The sequence below is a fragment of the Lepidochelys olivacea genome (assembly GCF_965140295.1).
Source record: "Lepidochelys olivacea isolate rLepOli2 genome assembly, chromosome: 10".
Lineage (NCBI taxonomy): Eukaryota > Metazoa > Chordata > Testudines > Cheloniidae > Lepidochelys > Lepidochelys olivacea.
The window spans coordinates 8,305,460-8,328,916 of NC_140420.1; the positions used below are offsets into that span (position 1 = coordinate 8,305,460).

The 23,457-nt window shown below is 51.6% G+C and overlaps 1 protein-coding gene across 3 annotated transcripts in view; it reads right to left on the reverse strand.

Moving 5' to 3' along the window:
- The window catches only part of MPRIP (myosin phosphatase Rho interacting protein), a 170,738-nt gene that overhangs the window by 69,348 nt on the left and 77,933 nt on the right, over window positions 1–23,457 (reverse strand). For all 3 annotated transcript variants that reach the window (XM_084641400.1, XM_084641401.1, XM_084641399.1), the window contains exons 4-5: window positions 15,652–15,803; window positions 4,496–4,580 (exon numbers count right to left, since the gene is read on the reverse strand). In XM_084641400.1, coding sequence (XP_084497526.1) covers window positions 4,496–4,580; window positions 15,652–15,803 — 237 coding nt within the window. The remainder of the gene's footprint in view (window positions 1–4,495; window positions 4,581–15,651; window positions 15,804–23,457) is intronic.

Sequence of the window (23,457 nt, forward strand, 5' to 3'; positions counted from 1 at the left end):
TAACAAATTTATTAGAGCACAAGCTTTCGTGGGCTACAGCTCACTCCATCGGATGCATAGACATATATGAAGTGGGCTGTAGCCCACGAAAGCTTATGCTCTAATAAATTTGTTAGTCTCTAAGCCACAAGTATTTCTTTTCTCTGTGCTAACAAGGTCTTCCTATGCTGTGTTCCAGGTGACAAACTGTCTGACAACGCCGGCTGAGTGTTGCTACAGATGCGGACGGCGGAGGTGCATTGCTCCTAAGATTGTACAAGTTTCCCTCAGGGGTCTGCCTCAGTTGGACTCACTGAATGGAGCTCACGGTGTGAAGCAGGAGGGCTGAAGGACCAGAGGCCCAGCCTAAGGAGGCGGTGAAGCCATGTGGCTTGCCCAGAAGGAAGAGTGAGACCCCTAGGGGGTCTGGCTCACTGAAGGGGTGCTCCTTGAGACTGCTCCAAAGCTGGGGTCATAGCACCAGTCCTGTGGATCCATGACACAGGGCCCACAAATGTTCCAGTATAAAGAGGCCATGCAGGCAGCTGGCCTGAGCCTATGGGCTGCACATTTCCATACATTTTTTAGAATAAAAATTTTAAGAGGCACCTCCAACCCAAATACAGGCCCTGTGCTCGTCCCCTTAGGGAAAGGTTCAGAGAAGCCAGACGTGGTCTGAGTTCCCCCGTGGCAGGAGCCCGCCGTTAAGCAACATTGCTCTCGTGCTGCTATGCAGGGTTTTCACACCTTCCCTCTGAAGCTGGCCACTGTTAAGACACACTGGACTAGAGGGTACTCATATCTGATCCACTTTCCTATGTTCCTATGACAGCTGATAGTCCCAAGGGCTAGCACTCAACAGGTCACATCTGGCCTTCGAGCTGGGCACTGTCCCCCTGTCAGCCGGATAGTACATTTAAGGAGCAGACAGAGGTATGGGACAGTCTCAAACAGTGCTTGTTGAATTCCTTACAGACATCCCTCAAAGCTTTGGGACAGACGCAGACCTAGGCCAAATGCACTCAACTCTAGGACAGTGCCAACTCAGATGCTGACTTCAAAGAAGCGCTCAGGAATTCAGATGCTCCTCTGAGCTGTCCAACCCAGCTGAGCCGCCAGCATCAAAGAGCAGGAACTGGAAGTCTGAGGGAGAGAGTTCTGGGGTGGCAGCTGCTTCTGTCTAGGACCCAGCAGGGCAAAGGGCTGTCTGGAAAGTGGAAGTTACATCATAAATAGATTCCATGCTCCTTTCTAAAGATTTGGGGGAAGGTCTGGGGTGAGGAAGGAGAAGATTCTTGTTTGATCAGTTGCTAGTCTCAGCCCCGTGGGTGCTGGCCCTTTGTTACAATGCTGCCTTCCAGTTCAGACACGCCATGGAGTGGAAACCCAAAACGACCTCTGTGCTCAATTCAAGCAGAGACAAGGGCTGCTTAAGGAACGTGGAGAGATTTGCAAGATGAAGGGTAGGAGAGGTTTATTAATTGGTCTTGCTGTGTCTAATTATTCCTACTAAACCCTTCAAGGGCCAATCTGGACAACGTCCTGGACTCCCATTCTCGGTGACGGGGAGGTGCTCAGCACCACGCAGGATGGAGCCCTTATTCAGCTGATCTAAGAGCAAAGTGCCCCAACTGATCTTACTGCTGGGGGGCCTGGCTTGAATGGAGTACGAGTGATGCTGTTGAATTGTGGGTATTAACCTCTGTGCCACCCTCCAAAGCCCAACCCCCTGAGTGGCATGCAGCAGTGTTTTCTGGGCAATTACCTTCACATACTAGGACATGGCATAAGAGTGGACAGAAATACACAAGCTCAATACCTCACTGCCTTCAAGAAAGAAAGGCTGTTGTGGAGAGCAGCGGGGTGGGAGGTAGTAGGGGGAAGCATTACACCAGCTCTGATGGAACAGAGTTAGAAGAGAGACAAGAGGATCATTCTCAGGGCACTGAGAGCTCCTGCAAAGGGATAAGTGGGGTGCTGGAGCGGCATGACACAGCCTTCCTCCATGAAACCTAAGAGGAGAGGAAGAGACCAGCTAACAGAGGACAACTGTGACAGCAATCGGGATTCCATGGAGGCCTGGGGGAAGACCTCCGAGAGCAGCCAAGGGCCAGGGAGCTGAAGCAGAGAAATAAATAGAAAACATGAGCTCATCCACCGTGAGCTCTCAGTACAGAGGCAGCTGAAGTACAAACCTGGCCCCATCAGGGGACCTGGCCTGGACTACACACCCAGTGCTGGCATTGAGGCAGGAGGGTCTGTACTTTGGCATTTTGCTGCAGGTGATAGAGGTATTCTCTATTCCCATACTAAGCCCCTGAGCTTGTGCCTAAAGCAGCGAGACACAAGGTTGCGCCCCCACTGGGCCCCCCACGCCCCATCCTTGAGGACACCTGGGCAGCCAGGCTCAGTCCTCCAGGGAGCCGGGGCTTCTGCACCGCCTCCGCGTGGGCAGGGTGCATCCTCTCCAGAGCCACTTGCCTTATTTGGTGCTCAGGAGCTCAGATCCTGTACAGTTTCCAAGCAGTTGCCATGGTGATGAAACGTAACCCAAAATGATGTTATTCTGGCTGCATTTTTCCCCCTCTCAAAAGCCGGCAGCTCTGGGAGCCGGGTTTATGCTGGGTAACATTTCCACAGTCAACACCATTCCCTTTCTTCCCCCCAGCCCCCAATGTGCAGGGAGCTTCTGGGCCACAGCCCCTGCACAACCAGATGAGATTTCCCAGAATGCCCTGAAAGCAACACACTGGGGCATCAATGCTTCCAGTTCAAGTCCCCACAAAGGGGTCCGGGGTTGGGTTCACGGCTGGGAGGTTAGAAGTCAGCATCTCTGTTGAGCTGGTGGTTCTCACTGATGACGGGAGAGGGGAAAGCCCCCAGGACAGAACGGGTGTCAGCATAGCATCACCACATCCATGGCACTCGGGAGCCAACATTTCCCCACAAGGCTTCCTGGGGCCAGTTCCAAGTCCTCACCACAGTCCAGGGGGCTGCTCAGATGACCCAGCATCAGGTGTAGGAGTGTCTTCCAGAAGGGAGGCAGAGGGGAAGAACTGGCCACAGATAATCTATGTAAAGAGTTGATCCCCTTCCCCTTCTTCCTCCCACCCTGTTCCCCTCAGAGGGCCTAGGGTGGGACCTGAGGAAGCCAGAGCTCTGCTGCCTCTCACTTCTGGCTGCTGGGGGCAATCCACAGGTGTTCCATGTGAAGCCACACCCCACTCTCCTCAGGTGCCCAGATCTGACCCTTATATGAGAATCCCAGGAGAAAACAAATGGCTCACAGGTAACTATCTGTGAGTGCCCAGGCCTGCTGGGTGAATTCCTCCAGTCCAACCACCTCTGTCCTGCTGGCCAGCAGCTCCAGGACACACACTCACATGAGCCAAGGCTGTTTGCAGCCCCAGAGAGGAGAGATTATTCCAGCCAAGGGGTGGGATTCCGAACCTGTGGGTTTCTCCCAGACTCCGTCCATTTGGGAGACACGGGCAGGAATGAGTGGGTCATGGGCAGCCCCAGCTTTTACCATTTATAGTCAAAGCAAGCGCAGAGCTGTCGCTGGGTCCCTGGAGAGCACAGCTCCAGCCCCCAAAACTCCCAGCTCAGCCCTGGCCTTCATTATTTTCCTTTCATTCTAGTTATCTCCAGGGTCATCTCATGCAGGGAAACTGAAGCCCTGTGGAATTTCTTCCCGGGCCCTATGAGGGCTGTGAACATCTAGGATCGCTTCCTCCTCTTCCCATCCTCCCTCCCCCTCTGCACACATGCCCCCAAGCCCAAAAGATACTGTTCAAAGCTTTGTAATTGTCTGTGTGGCTGGCCTGTGTGTTAGAGAAGGTAGCTGGAGAAGTGGCGAGCTTCCCACCATGCCACACCCTCTTCCTTATGCACCCACCTAAACCTAAGCACTTCCAGCCCTACTCCTGGCTGTAGACTCTTCTCATATAAACAACCCTGCACATCCCCTTGCAGTTCAACCAGCATGCACAGAGGGAACCAGGCCTGGGAGGAAAGGGGAAAAGCAGGGAAGATGCATCCTTCTTGCTTTCTGGGAAAGTAACTCAGTCAGATCTGAGAAACCAGATGGGGAGGGGGACGACCAGGGGTTTAATGCAGCTGCTGTAGCACTGGCTGCTGCAGGGAGTTTTAGTGCTCATTAGCCTGGCTCTAATACAGCACTTTCATCTTCAAAACTGGGGGAGGAGCAGTGAGCTCGGAAAGTGGCATCCGGAAATTAATTCACACCATCGTTGCTGCACTGGCTCCTCCATTTTACCGCTCTGCACACCCAGGAACAAGAGCGTTTTAAAGGGCCAGAAGCCCATTTCTCATCTCAACTGGGCTAACAAGACAGATGTTCCCACCCTTCCTTGGAGACCAGCAGGGGCCCTGGGAGAGAGCCAATGTGAGGAGACGGACCATTCCTGGCTCTCCACTCTAGTCCCAAGGGATCCAGCCCCTGGAGAGAACTCTGGGTCATAGTGAATGACAGGGGGTCACTGCCTGGGGTTACCTGCGGGGTTGGTGGCTCTACCTTCCTCTTCTTCTTCTGATTCTGCTTGTTTGTCCTCGGGTAGACGATCAACATCTCCAGCCACCTGCAAACAAACAGAGAACTACAGTAAGGTCCTCCCCAAGGAGCAAGACGGGCAGCAACAGGGGAAAGGCACTGGCTGGACAGCCCGGGAAAGAGCTCGCTCCCAACAGAACTCAGTGTCCTCTGGATTCCCAGTCATTGGGCTGGCCAGAAAGGCACTTGGCTTTTAGATCTGCATTGCTTTAGTTTGCCCCCTCTCGGCTGGGCACAGGGTCATGGAAGATGCTGTCTGAACTCTCAGCTCCTAGTGTAATAACCCTTTATGCTTAGTTGCTATTGTAAAAGGATGTGGGGGAGCCCAGAATATAGGTTTGGGGATAGCACAGAACACCCCCAACTTCACCCCAACTCGGCTTAGAGTCCAGAACGCAATACCACTGGCTGCCATGGATCTATGCCAATACATGTGGACACCTGGAGGTCCTTGGTTAAGGAGTGACTTGATCACAGTCTCTAAGAATTTGATGGAGGGTTCTTCAAGGTAGCAGACAAGGTATAACGTGATCCAATGGCTGGAAGCTAAAGCTAGACAAATTCAGACGGGAAATCAGGTGCAGGTTCCCAAACTTTTTTTTACTGCACTCCCCTTCAGAGTTTTGTGTCCCAGTGTGTGCCCCCCAATTGATCCTCCCCCATCCCCTCATTGCTTTACCCTCCCCCATCCCCCTCTTCCAGCCTGGGCCCCTAGCAAGCCCCTCTTCCCCCACAGCTGGGCTGCAATCCCTACTGGGCTGTGCCTGCTGACTCCACTCACTGGCTCCAGCTGCTTCCTCCATGCTGCTGCTGCTACCGTCGCCTGGACTCGGGTCCCTGCACCACTGCCACCGGCCCAGCATTCCCCCACACACACACACACCCTGCGTGTGCTGGGGGAGAGGGGGGGAGTAACAGGTACTGCAGAAGTAGGCTCGCTCTCCAAATCCAAATCCTCCCACCCACGACCCACGCCAGAAATCGCTTCCCTTGTGTGCCAGCTGCTACCGCTGCACCTGCCTCCAGAGAGACACTGTCTCAACCAGCTTCTGCTTCCTGGAAAGCAGCGAGGATGCGGGAAGGTTCTGTTTTACCCGCACCCTCCTGATAAGCAAGGGGCACGCCCTCCAGTTAGAAAATCTAGGCTCTAGTTCGAACAGGAATTAACTCTGGGAAGTTTTAGGGCCCGTGTTATACAGGAGAGCAGACCAGGTGACCACAGTGATCCCTTCCGGCTATACAATCAATGACTCTACATTGTAATAACTGAGCCCACAAATTCATTCCGATTGTGAGCTCAACTGTAAGGAGTCAGTGAAAGTTCATAACCACCTAAAACAAATGCTGATGGAAATAGGTAGAACAGGGAGACAAAGACTGAACAAATCCAAACAGAAAGACCCACTGATATAACTCAAAGACTGTGTTAAGATCATGCCTGGTAAACAGGAAAAGTGCAGGACTGGAAATCAAGGTGTCATGGCATCCAAAACTGGTGCGTTGGAAACGAGGCCTAATTGGTGGACAAGATAACGAGGGAATGGGCTGTTCCACCAATCAGTGGGGGCTTCACAGAAAAGCTTTTGGGGAGAAACATTAGAAGACACAGATGCCAGCTGACAAAGACAGGAGAACAGGAAGGAGTGAGCTTCACCATCATTCCTGGCTGTCACTCCCACCATCTCCTGCTACCCTGGGATCCACTGCTGCTGGATCTTTATCATCCTGAAAGATGTTCTGACCACATCAGACCAAGAGAGGGACCCAGATGACATTGCCATCTTCACTGGCTCTGGCTAAATCCCAACCACCACCCAGGATGTAAGATTTGGTTGTTCCAGCCCCTGTCCTCTTGTGGGTCCTTTTCCTCCCCCATCTTATTTCTTCTTCCGATCTCTCTCCTTCCGCCTTCTGTCTAATAAGAGTCAGGCTTAGTCAGCCACAACTGGATAATCTTCAATACTGCTATCAGCCTGTGACCAAAGAGCCAGCTAAAAGCAATGCTCTAAACAGCCCAGTGCTGATCTCAGTTTGCCAGGCCTCAGTGTGAATAGAAGACTCTGTGCTGTGCGATTGCAAGCGAAAGTCAACGCCAGAGACAGAAGCTGAATTTTCTCTCCTTGCTGTTCTTCTCTCTCCTCTCATGCATGTTTGTCTCGTGTCTTTTAGGAAATGGGATCAGACCAACAGCTCCAGCCCAGCTCAAATCCCTTTCTCCTTTCCCCAAAAGGGCAGTTTTTACCATCTAAGAGACTGTCAAAATAATTCCTTCCAAAGGCTTTCCACAGCTAACGGGAAAGGGAACAAGGGACGTTGCTAAAACGAAACCTTCATACTCCAAATTTCAAAGGCTTTAACTGTTTTTCCTTCTTTCCTGTATCTTCAGTAACAGGTTAAAAAAAGATTTTCAATGATGTGTTTGCCACAGTACTAAGCAGGCTGAGGTCTTGTATACTGAACCTCATAAACAACCACTGTTTAATGTTGGACAGGGACCTGGTCATGTTAACACCTTTGCCTCTTTGGGCCCATATAGTCCATCTAAATTAATAGAAGTGTCCCCTTCCTGGATGCACAGAATACCCACTCTTCCCTCCATGAAGAGCAGAGCATGATAGCTCGTTCCAGCTCATAGGTGGGTTTGACCAAGTTACCGGTTGGATGCTGTATTCTGAAGCCATATTACTCCGCAAGCAACCTCTCCACTGCCTTCCAGCAATGCAGTGAATGTCATCAGAGCTTGGGTGGCGTCAGCATTTCCATTACTAACCCATATTTTCAGGGGTTTATAACTTGACCATAAAAGCTCCCTCCGAGCAGGAACTTGGTACGCGCAGAATCTCAACTTCTCGGAGCTCATTAGGGACAACATAGCAAACAATACCCAGAAGTTCTGCATCTTCCCAATAGACAGTAACCACAGCCTGAGAAGGAAGAGCTCTTTTTGCAAAGGTTGGGGTTGGGCGGAAGAGACCCAGCCACACAAAGCTACATAGCAACTCAAAAGACATGAAGTGCAGCACAGAATTCCAGGACCACACAGCCCCACCTGCCACCCTTGTCTCTTAGTTTTGAGTTACAGCCCCTCCAATAGAGCTGCGGTGCCAACCCCAAAAGGAACCAGCATTGAGGTCACAGGCAAAATAAGTTTGCTGGGTCTCATCCTAGTTCTTCAAGTGAAGGTTTGGCCTCATCGGAAAAAAAACCAAACCATTTGGCACAGTCCCTTCTCAAGAGAGGGGAAAGACAGGAAAGATACGGGGGGGGGGGGGGGGAGGGAGGGAAGGGAAGGAAAAGAAGAGACTGTAGGACAGGACCGGGATGCATCAGGGAAACCTCACAGACCAACCTACAGGAATGTATCTGCTAGACAGGGCTGTCTGACTTCCGCTTTCAGCAATGCAAATGTTAACTCCATGCTCTCACTGCATTTTATTGTAGAGTAATCCACAAAACAAACAGAAAGGAAATTCAGCATTAAAAAGGCCAGCCCTTGCCATGAGTCAGTTGTATTGTGGATTCCTTTACTGGCTCTTGTCACGTCCAGATAAGCAGCCCATACATCTCAATCAACCTGGTTGCAATCAGGATCCAATGGCTGCTCCAGATGTTTCGTGCTTCGCTTCACCTAATTTCCTCCCCCCCCCCCCCCGGGGTTGAGTGTGTGCGCGCAGCTGTCGCACAAGTTTTGGGACAACCACATCAAGTGGGTTTTGGTTAGGCAATAAATATCAGAAGCACGCAATGGACGTAAGACAACTCTCTGAATACGGGAATCTTAGCAGAGTGCTGCAATTGCAAAAGAAAACTACCATGGCTTGAAACCAAGTGGGATGATTAATGCCATGGTTGGAGGCAAATGCAGAGTTTCAAAATAAGATGCACAAGCAACCAGCCCCACTTTGCTTTGCAGCATGCTGGTCTCTTAGCACTACCCGCAGGGAGCAGAGTGGGGTAGAGTAATGGAAGGCAGAGCTGGATAGTGGAGCATGGGAGAAAGGGGAAGTCAGGAGATACCAGTATCAACTGCGTGACTGGGCACAGCACAGGGATCAGGGGAAGAAGGGAGGGGAAAACATTTTTGCCAATGCTTCAGGGCATGACCAAGCACAGCAGGAGAGTCTTGGGGGAAGCATGAAAGTGTCTGTAACATCGTAGGGCATGACCAAGTGGGAGAAACAGACCCCAAGGGGAGTTGGGAGGAAAGGGGAGGCTGGTGTCCCATGATGCCATAGGGCAGGGGAAGAGTCGGAAAGCAGAGCTCGGGGGGAGATCCCCACCTGTATCCAGTCAGTATCACCACACAGGGGAGAGAAGGAACCTCCAGTGGAGCAGATGTTAGCTGGAGACCCAGAGCGGGTGAAGCAGGAGCGAGCGCTGTACAACGGGCCCAGGGACACTCTGCTCACTCCCCTCTGCCTCTCACTTCCGGTCTCCTTCAGCTTCCGAACTGATCATTACATTATAGAAGTGAGAACACCACCGCCTCCCCCACAACAAGGAAGAGCCCCGTTCTTCCCTGCTGACCTGCCAGCCAGCCCGCCCGGGAGCACAAGTGCAGACAAAGCACAGACATCTAACTATGGTGCCACCTGGATTATGGCTTCAAGATTTTAGTGCAGACAAGGCTGCTGATTAGCCTCCCACTCCACCAAACACAGGACACTACTGGCTCATCCAAGGGCTTTGCTGGCACTCATCAGCACCTCCTCCTGTAAGAAGAGATCCCAGCCTCCCAAATTCCTGTCACTCCTCAGCCTCAGGAAGCGAGTCCCAATCTTAATTAAAAATCAAAGCATCAGCCCCTTTCTACTGGGAGCCCCATTTGGTGCTGGGAACAGAAATCCCATTGGCTGCTCCCTCTGGCAGGAAGAAAGCTCACTGGGGCAGGGAAATCAGAGTTTCTTTGGAGGAAGGTTTGAGAGCAAGGCCTGGCACCAGTGAAGTGGGGATGGAAAAAACAGGAGAGGGGAAGGGAGAAATCATTTTACACATAGGCCATCCATAGAATTGTGCCCCCTTCCCCTCTGGGACTCTGCCAGAGGAGAGGATATGGTAGCGCTGCTGACTATTGCCCTCCCAGCTGTTCATTCTTGGCATCCCCAACACATCATCTCATCTTCCATATGGCCAGGGAGGGGATTCGAGGCAGACTCCTCAGCATCTCAGTTCTACAGCTGGAGGGGGCCCCCTAAAAACAAGCAGCCAGCACAGCTCCTGGCTGACTGCAGCCTTCAGAGCTTCCTGGTTTGGGAGGGGCAGGAAGGACTCAGGGTTGAGAGAAACGTAAGAGTCCATAGCGCAAGATAAACAAGAGATCCCAAGCCCAGTCTGAGATCCAGTTATTCCTTACTGTGTGCAAAGTGCACGCCCCCAATGCTATGGAAACAACCAAGAGGCTTGCAAGATGCCAAGGTACAAGGTCTTTGTCCTACTGAGATATAACACAGCAAGTGTAGAGAGCAAACCGTGGGAAGGGAGGAAAGGAAGAGAAGAGGGGAGACAATCTGGGCTCTTCTGTTTGCTAAAAGAGCTGGTTGAGTTCTTTCATGTGAAAAGCTTTCCTGTCCCGTCAGAAAATGCAGTTTTGTCAGAATCAGAGTTTGCTGAGGCAGGATCAATGCCAATTTGGATTAAATTTACCTAGCAGAGAATCAAAATCAAAAATGTTGTTTCATAATGTCAAATTGTTTCATTACGATAGAAAAAAAGCATCAACAATTTTTGTTCCAACATTTCCACCTCGAAGAACTTCTTGGAAACTTGCGTAGTAGGAGACTTTTCGCTCTTTCAACTTGCTATTCTGATACGGAACAAAAACGAATTCCAAGACACTGATATTTCCCCTGGGATGACAACTCTGCTCTTAACCAGCTCCGTTTGCTCTGCTAATGTCTGCTAGCACAGCATCAGCATGCCAGGCGAGGGTCCTGTCCCAGGGAGCTTACACTTGAAGGAGCCAATGCATAGAGGGGAAGTTATAACTATGGGATTGGATGGTGACTCTAGCATGGGCTTGGCAGTACCGTGAGCTTGATTTGGATTGGGTGTGAGGGAGGGGATACTTTTGGCAATGGGGAGGGGCAGAGCAGTGATTATCGGTGGAGCACTAGATGAAGAAGGTACAGAGCACCGCCTCTGCACAGGTAAAGGGAAGCAGCCCAGGAGAGGAGACAGCAACAGGGACAAGGAAAGATCTCCAGGTGCAGCACTGTACTGGCATGGTTCTCCCATGCCCGAGTCTCACCATGAGAAGACAGCTGACCCTGTTGGCTCTCAGTTGCCTTGCTCAGCAGCTCAGTAGAGACTCAGCCTCCCTATTCAATCAGAATAAACCTGAGCTTCCCTTTCCGTCTCACCCCACTAGGGGAGAGGGAGCATTCATCCCAGGCCTGAAGATGGGGAAACATACAAGGAATTCTCTCTATTTAGCAGCCCAACTTTCAGTGTTTCTAAGCAACTGAGCATCAGCAGCAGGCATAGGAGAGAAGAGTTATTTCATTTTAGTTTTCCTCTTAAGGCCAGTTGCTCTGCTGGAAGCCTGGCAGCAAGCGATCCAATTACAGGAGAAAGTGATCAACCAAATCTTTTCCACTTTCCTTCCCACAAAGGACGAGCAGAGAGAGCTACCCAGCTGGGATGACAAGAACAACACAGGAGAGTAAAACATGAGGGGAGGGAGCGGGGGGAAAATGTGCCAGGCAACAGTTCCCTGGAGACGAGACGGTGCCCAGCTGTGGAACTGCTAGAGGGAAGCATGGTTCAGAATCATTAGACCCAACATTCAGGGGTAGAGGGGGAACAACATAATTAATAGAAAGACCATGAAATCTAACAACAAATCCCCTGCAACCCAGTGACTATGAACTGCTCCCAGACGTTAGGTATTCAGTGGCCTAACGTGAACCTTTAGCGGGTCTCACACCATCTCCTAGCAGGCAGGCGTCCATGTGATTGCCACAAATTGTATTGATCAGAACTTTGTGGGCAGCCTGCGAAAAAGCATGAGGAATGGAGACACCACATAGAAGCAACAGAGGGAACTAAACAGAGTGGGGGTGGGAGGGGCAGAAAAGAGCAAAACAGACTATGCCATGGGCTGTCAAATTCACAAAGCCAACCTGATTTCTCTAACCCCTTTCTGTCACAGGGACTTTCCTCGGGCGGTCACCTGTAACAGCAGAAGGTATAACATTATCAGACAGAAGTCTGATTTAAGGGATGGGTCCCTTCAAACATTTCCTGGCAGGGTCAGTCCCTGCAGCTGGGTGCTAAAGTATGAGAAACAAACATGCTATCAAGAAATTGAAACAGATCAATTTAGTTCTACTCTCAGATCTGAGCAAAGAGCAAGCAGTGAACAAGCCACACAAATGATGGCAAGGCTGATCGGGCACGTTCCGTTCTCTCTGCGTTAGACCCACGGGTCAGGAAAACTTTGCTATTCACAAGGGCTCCCTTTAAAGTTGCAATAGGGGGCTCCATGGAAAGCCACCGCACGGCTCACAAGTTCCATCTGATTGAAGGTGCATTCTACAGAATTGGATTATTGCATTTAGTGCTATAAAGGTCTTCAGACCAACATTTTTCAAGACAGCCGCACAGTCTGTGATGGGAACCCAGAGAAGGGACTCTCGGATTTGAATGCCCAGTGATGCTGGTTTTCTGATGGGAGGTGCCACCTTCTCTCAATCCCTGCATAGAAATAGGAGAGAGAAGCCATCCAGCAATTAAGAAGCAAGAAAAGAAATAAGGAAAGCCAGGGGGCATATTAAATGGATGCTGAAGTGCTCTGAAGTTGAAAAGCAGTAAGTGCCTGGCCCGCAGCCAGCCTCCAACTCCAGATTACAACCAGCTCAGCATTAACCTGCCCAATCAGGACATTGCCACTTGCTGAAATACTTGGGAAGTGTTGGAGGACTCTCGAAAGAGGTGGACACTCATATACTAGCAGCTGTTGCCATGTTTCAGGCCCTTCAGTGGCATCTGTGGGGCCATCATGACAACAAGTTTGCTACACAGCTCCGGACCTATAAAACCGTGGTTAAACTACCTCTCCTGGTTGTTCAGCAGTGAAACATGGGCACTGAAGAAGGCTGAAGAGTGACAGATTGAGGTTTTTGATTCTCGTCATTTTCATCAGGTATAACAGAGGAATAGAAGGTATATTAAGTAATCAGGACAAGAGCAGTGATGCTGGGTTTAGTTCCAAATATCTTCAACTGCCTCCATCAGCACTAGTTTGGTTTTGGTGGCTTGCTTGGTATGTGCATATTTTTAGGACGGAAGACCAACGAATTCCAAAGCAAGGACTGCTGCTACACAGCTGACAATCATGTGGTCGCCAAAAGCTTCAATGGTACGGTGAGATCGCCAGTGACTGACATCAACTAAATATTCAGCCACACCTCCTAAGGACATCGATAGAGATGTCCCTTTGGGATCTGCCACGATGCTGACGATGACGACTACTCCAAGCGCTGCAGTTATTAATGACATGTTCATGAGGGGGACTAGCCAGCTGGATCATAGATCAGTATACTGCGGTATAAGCACAGACTACAGCAACATGCCTCCTCCTTAGTGCCGATCCTTCCCTAATCTACCCCTTTCCAGGCTCCTGTCCCTTCCCGACTCCCCGCACCTTCATTCCTACCAGCTTCTTGACTGGTCTTGTAACTGGCCAGTATTTGTTACCACAAAGATACAATCCACTGACGAGACAGACCAGGGACATCATCACTTCCCAAGCGCTGTGAGCCAGTTCCATTTTCAAAGCACTTTGCAAATGCTACAGTGTGTTTAAAAATTCTCCCCTTCCATAAGCCTCCTTCCTGCAGTATGTCAATAAGTAAGATGTACATCAAAGGGAAACAACACAAAAAAATCAACCATCTGACCAAAATTTTCAAAAGTAACTAGAGACTCTGGGTGTCTCAATTCTGGGGTACCACCAGAGACATCTTAAACGGACCTGATTTTCCAAAGGCAGGTGTCTGAGTTTCAGAATGTGCTGGAGAAGAGCCCAGAAGGGTGCACTCCCAACTTCAGGACTTAAATGCTCCATCACTGATCATATCCCTGCTAAAGTCATGCATGATTCTCATGCAGTCAGTCAGTCCCCTACGGGCAGTCACGCCGCTCTATTACAAGTGCCAGACCTGTGGGGATCTGGGGACAGGAGAGGAGAGAGAAGAGGAAAACTAGCCAAGTGGGAAAGGGCAAAAGTCAGTGGAAGATAAATGTCTGCTGTTAAGGGGGAATTACAAGCAGCCCATGGTATAATCAGATCCAACCATTAGCAAGCAGTTGCCAGTATATTTTCAGTCTCAGTGTAATCCTTCCAGTTTCTTCCCCAGAGTATGTGTTTATGCCCATCTGGTCCAGATGTGCAGCGCACAATATGCCAGCACAGCCCCTGTGCTCACTGTTGAACTTGGCTAGCTGGACTGTTTTGGCTTCCAATGCCAACAAGCACAATAGTGATAAAGGTGGGCTTTGCTTTCCACCCAGCCCCACAGCCACTTGCAGAGCATCGCACTGGAGAGTGGCAGGGCTTGGCTGCCAGCTGGATTCAGGAGGCACCAATGCAATTAGAGCCTCTCTGATATTAGAGGTTTATCACCCTCATAATACCCATCATTAAATATATGCACATCACAGAGCTGCCCTGCCAACCAAGCACCAAATGGTCAAACACTGACACTGATGCTGGCAGATGGCCCAGGTACGGGCTGCACACACACTCCTAGCCATCGCTCGGGCTTCCTGGAAAATGTAGGGTTGGAGCTCAGACTACAGAATCCATCCCCTTCCCAAAACAGGTTCCGGCCTCACTTCCCTCCCCACATCCTGTATCAGACACTGATCAGAGCCAAAAGGCAGGTACTGTGCAGAGCAAGGCAGAATTCTGGAACAGAGCAATTTCTGTAGACCAGCAGCTACACACAACTGCACATGCTGCTCAAACCAGAACACACTGGGGCCAAATTCTGCCCTCGGTTACAACCCTCGGGTTCAGTGAGGCAACTGAGGGCAGCATCTGACCCGCTGCTTTTACAAGAACAAGGAAGACACAAAGCTGGGTTAGTTTATGAGGCCTATTTAGTACCATACTATAGCTTGGACACAGAGATGAGATCTGCCACTATCACGGACTTATCTCTGTTCTGACGTTGCATGACCGACCCCTCTTGCAAATCGTCCTGTGGGCACTGGGCTGTACAATGAGTGATGTGCACCCATAACAACTTCATAGCGTTTATGGCCAGCGGGGACCTTTAGAACATCTGCTCTGACCTCCTGTATCTCTCAGGCCATTAAAGTTCACCCTCTTACCCCTGCCCTGAGCCCAGTGACTTTAGACTAAAGCATTTTAACCCTCAGGAGACTCAACTGTTGGAACTGGTGGCAACGGTACCTTCAACAGTCAGATGCCCATGAAACACGAAGCACCAAGAATGCATTGGGGACCCTCCTCTCTAAAGCATGGGCCTCAAAGAATGGAAAATCCAGCGGAGAGGAACAGAAGACGACATGGGCTGGGCCAGCATACGTCCAGCAGAGGACAGCAGTGCATCTTCACTCCCAGCCAAGGACCACATCAAGGGGTGGTATCACCCCACGGCAGAAGTGGGGGAATAACTGACACTGAGGGACGCTTTGAAAGACTTTGCCACCGTGCTCCATGTCTCAGTAACAATGAGAGCTTTCCTTCACCACCCCCATCCATTTGCCTCCACCCTGGCATGGCAGGAGCACATGTTAGGGTGAGGCTTGGGCTGGCATAGTTTTCACGGCTTTCCACCCCTGGGCATCTCTGTTGAACTCCAGTGGAAGGGGGATAAACATGACAGCTGCTTGGGTTTTGTGAACACCCACCACCTAGGAACTGGGTGGACACCTGCCACAGAAATAGCTGTGGGAGGACAAGAGACACTACCCGATTGAGCGGGATTCAGACAAAGCAAGAGGTGCCATATCACAAGTCGCTTGAGCTGTCCAGCCCTCTCGTTCTCCGGTGCCACCCCTGTGCTGCAAACCTAAGCAGAGAACCCCACATGACCTCCGGGAAGGTAGATCCCAGGGCCTTGACTCACCCACTGATGATCTCCTTGTTCTCAGCTCGGATGAAGTGCTCCTTCTCGGGGGTCAGGATGCACAGGGAGAACTTCTGCCCCGTCCGGCTCTCCCCATCCACAACATCCGTGCACTGGTTCATGTTGATGGTGCCCTGTGGGAGGGTCGTGGGCTGGAACAGAAGGAGGCAGGTTTTAAAAGGAGGAGCCGAACGCTGCCTGGTAGCCATCCCACCCCCACCCAGCAGCATAGAACCCGGCACTCTCCACACATCTATTCATTCACAAGCTCAGGAGTCCAGCTGACTGTGCTATCCGTAACTCTGCTCCAGACTTTCCTATCCCACCGCCCTTTGCCCAAGGCAAAGCTTCACTTAAGCCCCTTGGTCTCTGACAGTTCGCAGAGCCTGCCATGTACAGTCCCAGCTCCCATTCTGGACAGGCAGCCCTTCCTCTCCACGACCCGCAGGAAGTGCTACCTCCAGCCAGGCAGATTCCGCAACCACCCAGGGCTGGGGGAACCTGCTAGAAGAATCAACTCTCCGCTTCGCCTGGTGTTTACATCAATGCTCATCATCCCAAAGATCTAAGAGGCATTCAAACAGAGTTCCATGGGCTGTCCCAAATACTGTTCCATTTATTGCTCTGACCTGCCACAGCTCCTACCTCCACCCAATAACTCCACATACCCCCAGGCTCCCACACCCTGCCCTCACTACCAGCCTTCCCAACACCTCTCCCAGTCTGGCCTCCAATCCTCCACCACCATTTGCTTTGGTAGAGGGACAGGCTCCTGTCTCCATGCACGCCTGCCCCCAGGACCAGGGGAAAAGCCAAGCAAAAAAATTGGTAACTTGCTCTCAATGGCAAGAAGAGTTACGAGCCTTGGTATCGAGGTATTCCTGCAAGACTATCATTCGTAAGAGACATCAGGCCCCTGCTCCCCTGGATGCTTCACAGACTGATCACTGTGTAGACACCCATTCACTGGGGGTTACAGAAGACCTTCCCTGCAGCACAGCCTGAGCAGCTGGTAGGACAAACATTACATACCCAGGCACCCCATTAAAAACGGCCTAACAATTCCAACTCCAAACAAACTGCAGGAGGAAACAGCAGCTGCAAGGGCTGACATGCCCCCACGCTACAAAAATAGAAAACAAATGGCAGGCAAAATAACCATCACACACAAGCGCAGACAGAGCAGTGTCCCAGCTCTGAGCAGATGCTTCTGGTTCTGACTTCCTGCAGCTTGGCCAGCCCGGCTCTGGAATCAGAACCCAGGCAGCTGTCGCTAGCATGATTCCCGGACCAGCCCAGACGGGACCTTGTGGAACATGGTCTGAAGGCTACCCTGTAAAACGGTGCTATTTTAACTGAAGGCCACAACACACTGAGCATTAACTACTTGAAGTGGGGGCTCGGGATGAGCAAGAAGAGGACTAGTCTATGGTCTACACTGTTAGGACCTGTATAGTCAAGAGATCTGGTTCCTGACTTTAACACACAGTGTGGTCTTGCAGTGTACAAACAGCACCACCCCAGTGTTTTAACCTTGTTCCTGAACTGGGAGTCAGCCCTGCTAGAATCCAAGGCCAAGAATCATCAGAAGTAATCAAAGATTTTGGGCGCTCAACTTAAATCCCTTTACGAAGGGGCCTCCTTTTCAGAAGAGCTCAGCACGCTCCTCTCAAGCTAGGCACCCAAAAATTGAGGCGCTGAAAAGCACCACTGAAAAATCTTGCCCCAAAGCTTTAACAGGGCTCAAGAACACAGTTAACGCACGGGCTACACCACAGGGTAGCCTCGGTCTAACTGGTGGGTGCGGTCATGTGTGAGCAAATCCCTCCACGGGGTAGCTAATACAGTACAGTGCAGAAAGCGCTGTAGCATGGCTGCCAGCAAGCCAAGCTAGGCTCCAGCTTTCCACAATACCCCCAGCTGATGCTCAAGGCACATGGGATATGACTTCGCTGCATTTAAAAACCCACGCCTGACCCATGCCAGCTGACTCAGGCCCACCGGGGATGGGCTAAGGGGCTGTTTAATTGCAGTGTCAGCACTTGGGCTAGAGAAGTGAAGGGATCTCTCCTCCACCAGGAAGGGCGCTCTCACGTCATGCCCCACCTTTATGGCCATGATTGCGCTCCCGGTCTTGCTCCATTTTGTGTTGTTTTTCTTACACAGACACAAGGGCTAACGTCACGCTGCTCCGGACCTGACCCTTGTCCGGGGAGGGGGAGGAGGAATCTGCTTTTTCATCTGGCTGGGCGGGCAGCCAGCCAAGCCTAAGCACACACTCTGTAGGATTTTCCCATTAAAGTTAATGAAACATCGAGTTTGCCAGCATCTGCGCCTGCCGGCCTCGAGGCCCCACATTAATCTGCCACGGCTGTCTAAGCAGGTGCCCGAGCCGCTCTTACACGTGTGGGGAGAAGCAGGGGGATGGAAGGAATTCAGTTCCCTACTATCTGAGAGACACTGAAGATACAGTCATCACCTGGGAAGATTATCAAAGAGACAGCGGCCTGTGCTGGGGGGTGGGGAGAGAGGGGAATTTCCACTGCCCTGGGCTCTCCAACACCTGCAAGGCCATGGCACAGGAAGGCCAGGAAGATGCAGGAGCATGCAGGCGCTGTGAAACACGCAGGCCTTCTCCTCAGGCCGCAGAGAAACCCAACCTGTGGAAATGATTTCTACAAGGGGTGGGAGAGAGTGCGACTCAGTCACCAGAGTGGGAGGCTGGGAGTTCAGGAAACCAAGAATCTACATTCACTTCTGCCACTGACATACTGTGCGGCCGTGGGCTGCCACTTGGCCTCAGTTTCCCCAACTGTGAAACAGGAATAATGCATTTCAAATCTTTGGGAAGTGCTTTGAGAGCCAGAGACAATAAAGGTGCTAGCAGTGCCCAGCGATGACTCAGGCTCAGTCTACACTATGAGCTGGGGGTGTGATTCCCAGCACATATTCATGCTACCCCTCCTCATGCTAGTGAGAGAGCTGCGTAGTCATGGTCGGATGAGTGGCAGCAGCGCAGGGATGGCTTACCTGCATCAAGGACATACCCACCGGTTTCAAGCAGGTTTGTACTCGGTGCAGCTAAGCCATGGTTCCATTGCCCGTGCTATCACAGCTACACTAGATCATAGTGCGGACGTAGCCTACGGGACAGGTGGTGTATATCGGAATTCCTCTCCCGACTTCAGCAGAAAAACACTGAGAATCTGGCCCTGTTACATCACAGCTGGCGTCTTCTTTGTTCAAGGGCTGCAGGGCACAGGAGAAGTGCCACTCTGTTCCCCTCTTTCGATTCCCGGAGCATATTCTCCCCCACTGATCCAGGAGAGGAGGAGTCCACAGCAGCAGCAGCCGCCGCCGCCACGTCCAGGGCCAGAGGCCAGGGAAAAGGTCGGTAGCGTCAGCACCCCTTTGCTATGCTCCCCAGAGACGGAGACGGCAGGATCCTGCATGTCCTTGTGGGCAGGGGAGGATTTGATGCATGCACTTTTGTAATAGTCTTTGGGATGGACTCTGATCCAGCGATGGGAGTGGAGTCAATTCATCCTCAATCCACAGAGAAAGGGTTGGGTTTGAACCAGGCTCTAGACATAAAATGTGCGCTACATGGAGGGCACTGCAATCCACAGCGAGGCGCATGGTTGCCCCATGACACCCCTTGCTGCAGGACAGTCCAAGCCTCGGGGTACACTTGCCGGCAGCATGTAGAGTGCAGACATCGCACACCCAGCCAGACTGGGTAGAAACAGCAGTGGACTTGACTTGGATGAGCAAAGCGGCCTACATGCCCAAACCCCCAGGGTAGAGAGCCGTGCAGGGTATGTACATGTCCGAGCTCTGCCTCCCACGTTCACGCTGCTATTTCAGCAGCGTAGCATCCCACTGACAGAGCCTTTTCCTGCTGCAGTGAAAGGCTCTGGCAGCGGGGAGAGGCTCCTGCAGCTCCCCTCCTGCCAGAAGCCTTCCCTGCTGCTAGAGCCTTTCACTGCTGCATGCAGCCACACACATGCTAATGATGCATATAGTGCCTGAACTCTGCACGCCGCCACAAGTGTAAACGTAGCTTCAGGTTCCAGCTCTGCCTTCTCCCTTTCACGCGGGCTGCAAAGGCCTAGTGCCTCCCCCTCTAATCGGCAAATGCTGGCCTCAAAACAAGGGCACAAGGAAGCGGGCCACTGACCCTTTAATAGGCAGTACCCAGCCTAAGGCCCTGGGGTTACTTGCAAAAGCCAGAGAGGATCCAAGCCAGGAAGGGGAAAGCAAAAGAACGTGGAAGGGGATCAGACAAGGGGGAGAGGAAAAGAAGAAGCAGAGAGAAAAAGTGAGACAGGGAGTGGGAGAGGTGTGTCGGCTGCGCTCATTGAAGCCGACAGGTCCATCTGGAGCAGTCATTCCTTCTCATCCGATTACAGTGTCACCTCCAGCACGGGCCCCCCGTCTCTCCCACTCCTTCACTCCCATCACCGCCTCCAGCTGCTTCAACTGGCAGCAGCCCTCTCACACAGAGCCCTTTGAAACCCCACTTCCTCCAGGACCCACAGCAGCAGAGGCTGGAGGCCTAATATTCTCAGGTCAGCTAACCTGAGTTAGCTGCTCATGAAAAGCCTGCCTTGGCCCACAGAGCCCTCCCCCGGCCAGACACTGGGACCACCGGCACATTGCAACAAGGAGTGTTCCCAAAATGGCTCTACAATGGACTGATCTCAGCACCAGCCTCCATTTGGGCCGGCCTTCAACCCCTTCCTTGCTCCCCGTATCCCTCTCCCGAGCACTGCTTAAACCCTTGCTGTGAAAATAGCAAGGTGAGCGGAACAGAGGCCTACGTGTTTCAAATACTGTGGAGACGAAGAGAAAGAGGGCACAGAGAAAGCATCCAAACCAGCTTCTCTGACACTTCCTCCTGCAGATGGTGAGGCTGGCAAGGAGAATTATTTTTGGCAACCATTGTAGTGTGCTTTGCCATGGAAACGAACACAGTTACCACTGAAGCATCTTCAAGAGCTGCCTATGCAGTTAAAAAAATAATAAGTGAGGAAGCATGGACTAGTGCTTAGCGCAAGGGGTTGGGAATCAGGATTCCTGGGAATCTGGTCCCAACTCTGCCACAGACTAACTGTGACCTTGGGCAAGTTACTTAACCCCACTGTCCTAAGTTTATCCAGATGTAAAATGTGGAAAATGTTTCCCTACTTCACAAAAACGCTGAGAGACTTAACTGTATATATTATGATAGAGCCTAAGGGTCAACCAAGAACCACTGTGCAAGGTGCTGTACAAACACAGGATAAGAGACGGTCCCTGCCCTCCTCGTTCTGTGTTTATACAGCAGCTAGCACAATGAAGCCCAGGTCCATGCTAGGCGCTACCGCAATACAAATAATACTAAACAAGACAGACAAAATGGAGGGGGAAGGGACAGAACATACAAGACTCCAGGCAAGATTATTAAGCGACCAGTGATTCTGGGTACATCAATACGGAGGGGCTCAGCCTCAGACACATTAACAGGTCTTGATTTCCAAAGGTCAGGGGATCACCACTTTCTGAGAATCAGGGCCCCCTAGGGCACCTCAAGTTAGGCAGCCAAAATCAGAGACGTCTAAAAATCACGAGTCCCTTTTGAAATCCTTGGCCCTGATGTTTGTGCATCACTTTGAGATCTGCGGGGAAGGGGGAATGGACGGACCAAGTACACAGTTACATCATGTTCCAGGAACCACAGGCTGGCACTGCCATTTGATGTGGCAAGGAAGTCTATCCCTAAAAGGATTTTTTTCGTCTTATACAAAAATAAAACCCAGCTTTCCAGTAACTGTAAATATGGGGGGGGGGGGGCGGGAAGAGGGAGAATCTTTCACGAACTCCAGCTAGAGTCCTAGAAACACCATCGCTTCACTTTTCTGTGGCAAAGTCTGAGCTTTCACTCCTCTGGATTGTTGTGTAAATTCAGTCCTGCTCCCTGCCCCAATCATGCCAGGGACCAAAGCCAGGCCAACTGAAAGAGCGGCTCAGACTTGTTCCCGAAGAATCTGGTTATTTACCAACACAAAGGACACCCCGGGCCACTGTTTCACTTATGCTGCTATCCTCTGTCCTCCTTAAAGGAGAGTGAAAGCCCAAGTGAGAGAAGGCCTTCAAATGGCAGATCCGCCACGTTGCTGGGAGCACATGGGCCCAAGTGACAGCTCAGCAGGATGCGTTGGCAGGCTGCTCAAACTTCCCGTGACGCGTGGGGTGACCAGTCAAGTCTTCCCACGAAGGGCTACAACGGCCACATTACAGGAGGGCACCAGGAAGCCCGAGATACGGTTGGCTGGACTCAGGCCTGCGTACTGCGGGGTGGATGTTGGAGCCCTGCATTGGGGCCCGGGTTCAAAAACTCTCAACCTAGGGTCAGTAATCAGTGTAGCGGCCCTAGCCCTGGGTTCTCCAACCCAGGGTCCAGTGACTCAAGTTCTACCACCCCTGGGCTTGTATTGCAGTGCAGACACCCCCTGCGGTCTCCTGGGGGGAGTTTCAGGTAATAGAGCGCTGGCACGTTTATTTGGAGGGGACAGGACAGGAGGGAACCTGCAGTTTTTATTCCTATTCCTTCCTCCCCTTTGCCAGCCACGAGAGGGAATATCCAGACTCACCAGAATACGTGCTTGGCAGATTAGCATGGCTGAGGCTGTGTCAACACCCAGGGAGGACGCTGCTGCAAAGACAGCAATCGTACGGCATGGTTTGTCCCCTCGCCCATCATTGCACCGGTAAGAGTGCATCCCACTCAACTCAGAGGATAGGTCTATCAGTGGCCATTAGCCAATATGGTGAGGGATGCAACCCCATCCTCTAGTATCCCTAGCCTCTGGCTGCCAGAAGCTCTAACTGGACAGCAGGGCATGGATCGCTCGAAGATTGCCTGTTCTGTTCATTCCCTCTGGGGCACCTGGCATTGGCCACTGTAGGTAGACAGGATACAGGGCTGGATGGACCTTTGGTCTGACCCAATGTGGCTGTTCTTATGGGAGTGGGCTAGCAACCCCAGAGACCTAACTAAGTACACACCTACTAAATGTTGTTACAATGGATGAGGCCAGAGTGAGGACTTGGGCTTGGAAAGCGGCTCTGTTAAACATGGAGTTTGCAGCGCTGAGTGAGTAACCTCTGCCGACGTGGGCAGGATTTCACACAGCCAGCTGGCCCCCCAGCCCAGCCCTAAACATCAGCAGCCAGTTCGAAGGAGCTGAAGCCAAAAAGTACAGGGCAAAGGTCAGGGGGAAATCACACAGTCTCCCACACCTGAAGTGCAAACAAGCACACACCTTGAGCAAGTATGGGCACCGCCTTTCCACTGCTGCTGTGTAATCTGATCCACAGGGTCCCGGCAAACACAGGACACGGCCAAGAGAAAGCAGTGGGGGAATGAGCCAGGCAAATGGACTCTCTTTAGCGAAAGGTGGCAAAGGTAAACATCTGATGGAACAACCCATGCCAGTCCAGGGCAGGAACCTGGAGAGTCAGGAACAAGCAGTCTCCTTGAGGGTGAAACACCGACTCTCCAAACCAGTGGCACAGCCAACAGACCTGAGAGGGAGGAGAACCCTGAATGGGCTTTACTTAACCCGATGCCAGTCCAGCTGAACATGGAGATGCCTGTGCCACACAACTGGCAGAGCAGACCCACGCACGACGGAGAGAGAGGAAAGGGAAAACCACATAGGAAAAGAATAAACCGACACAAATCAGGAATCATAACATTCAAAAACCGGTAGGAGAACACTTCAACCTCTCTAATTACTCAGTGACAGACTTAAAGGTGGC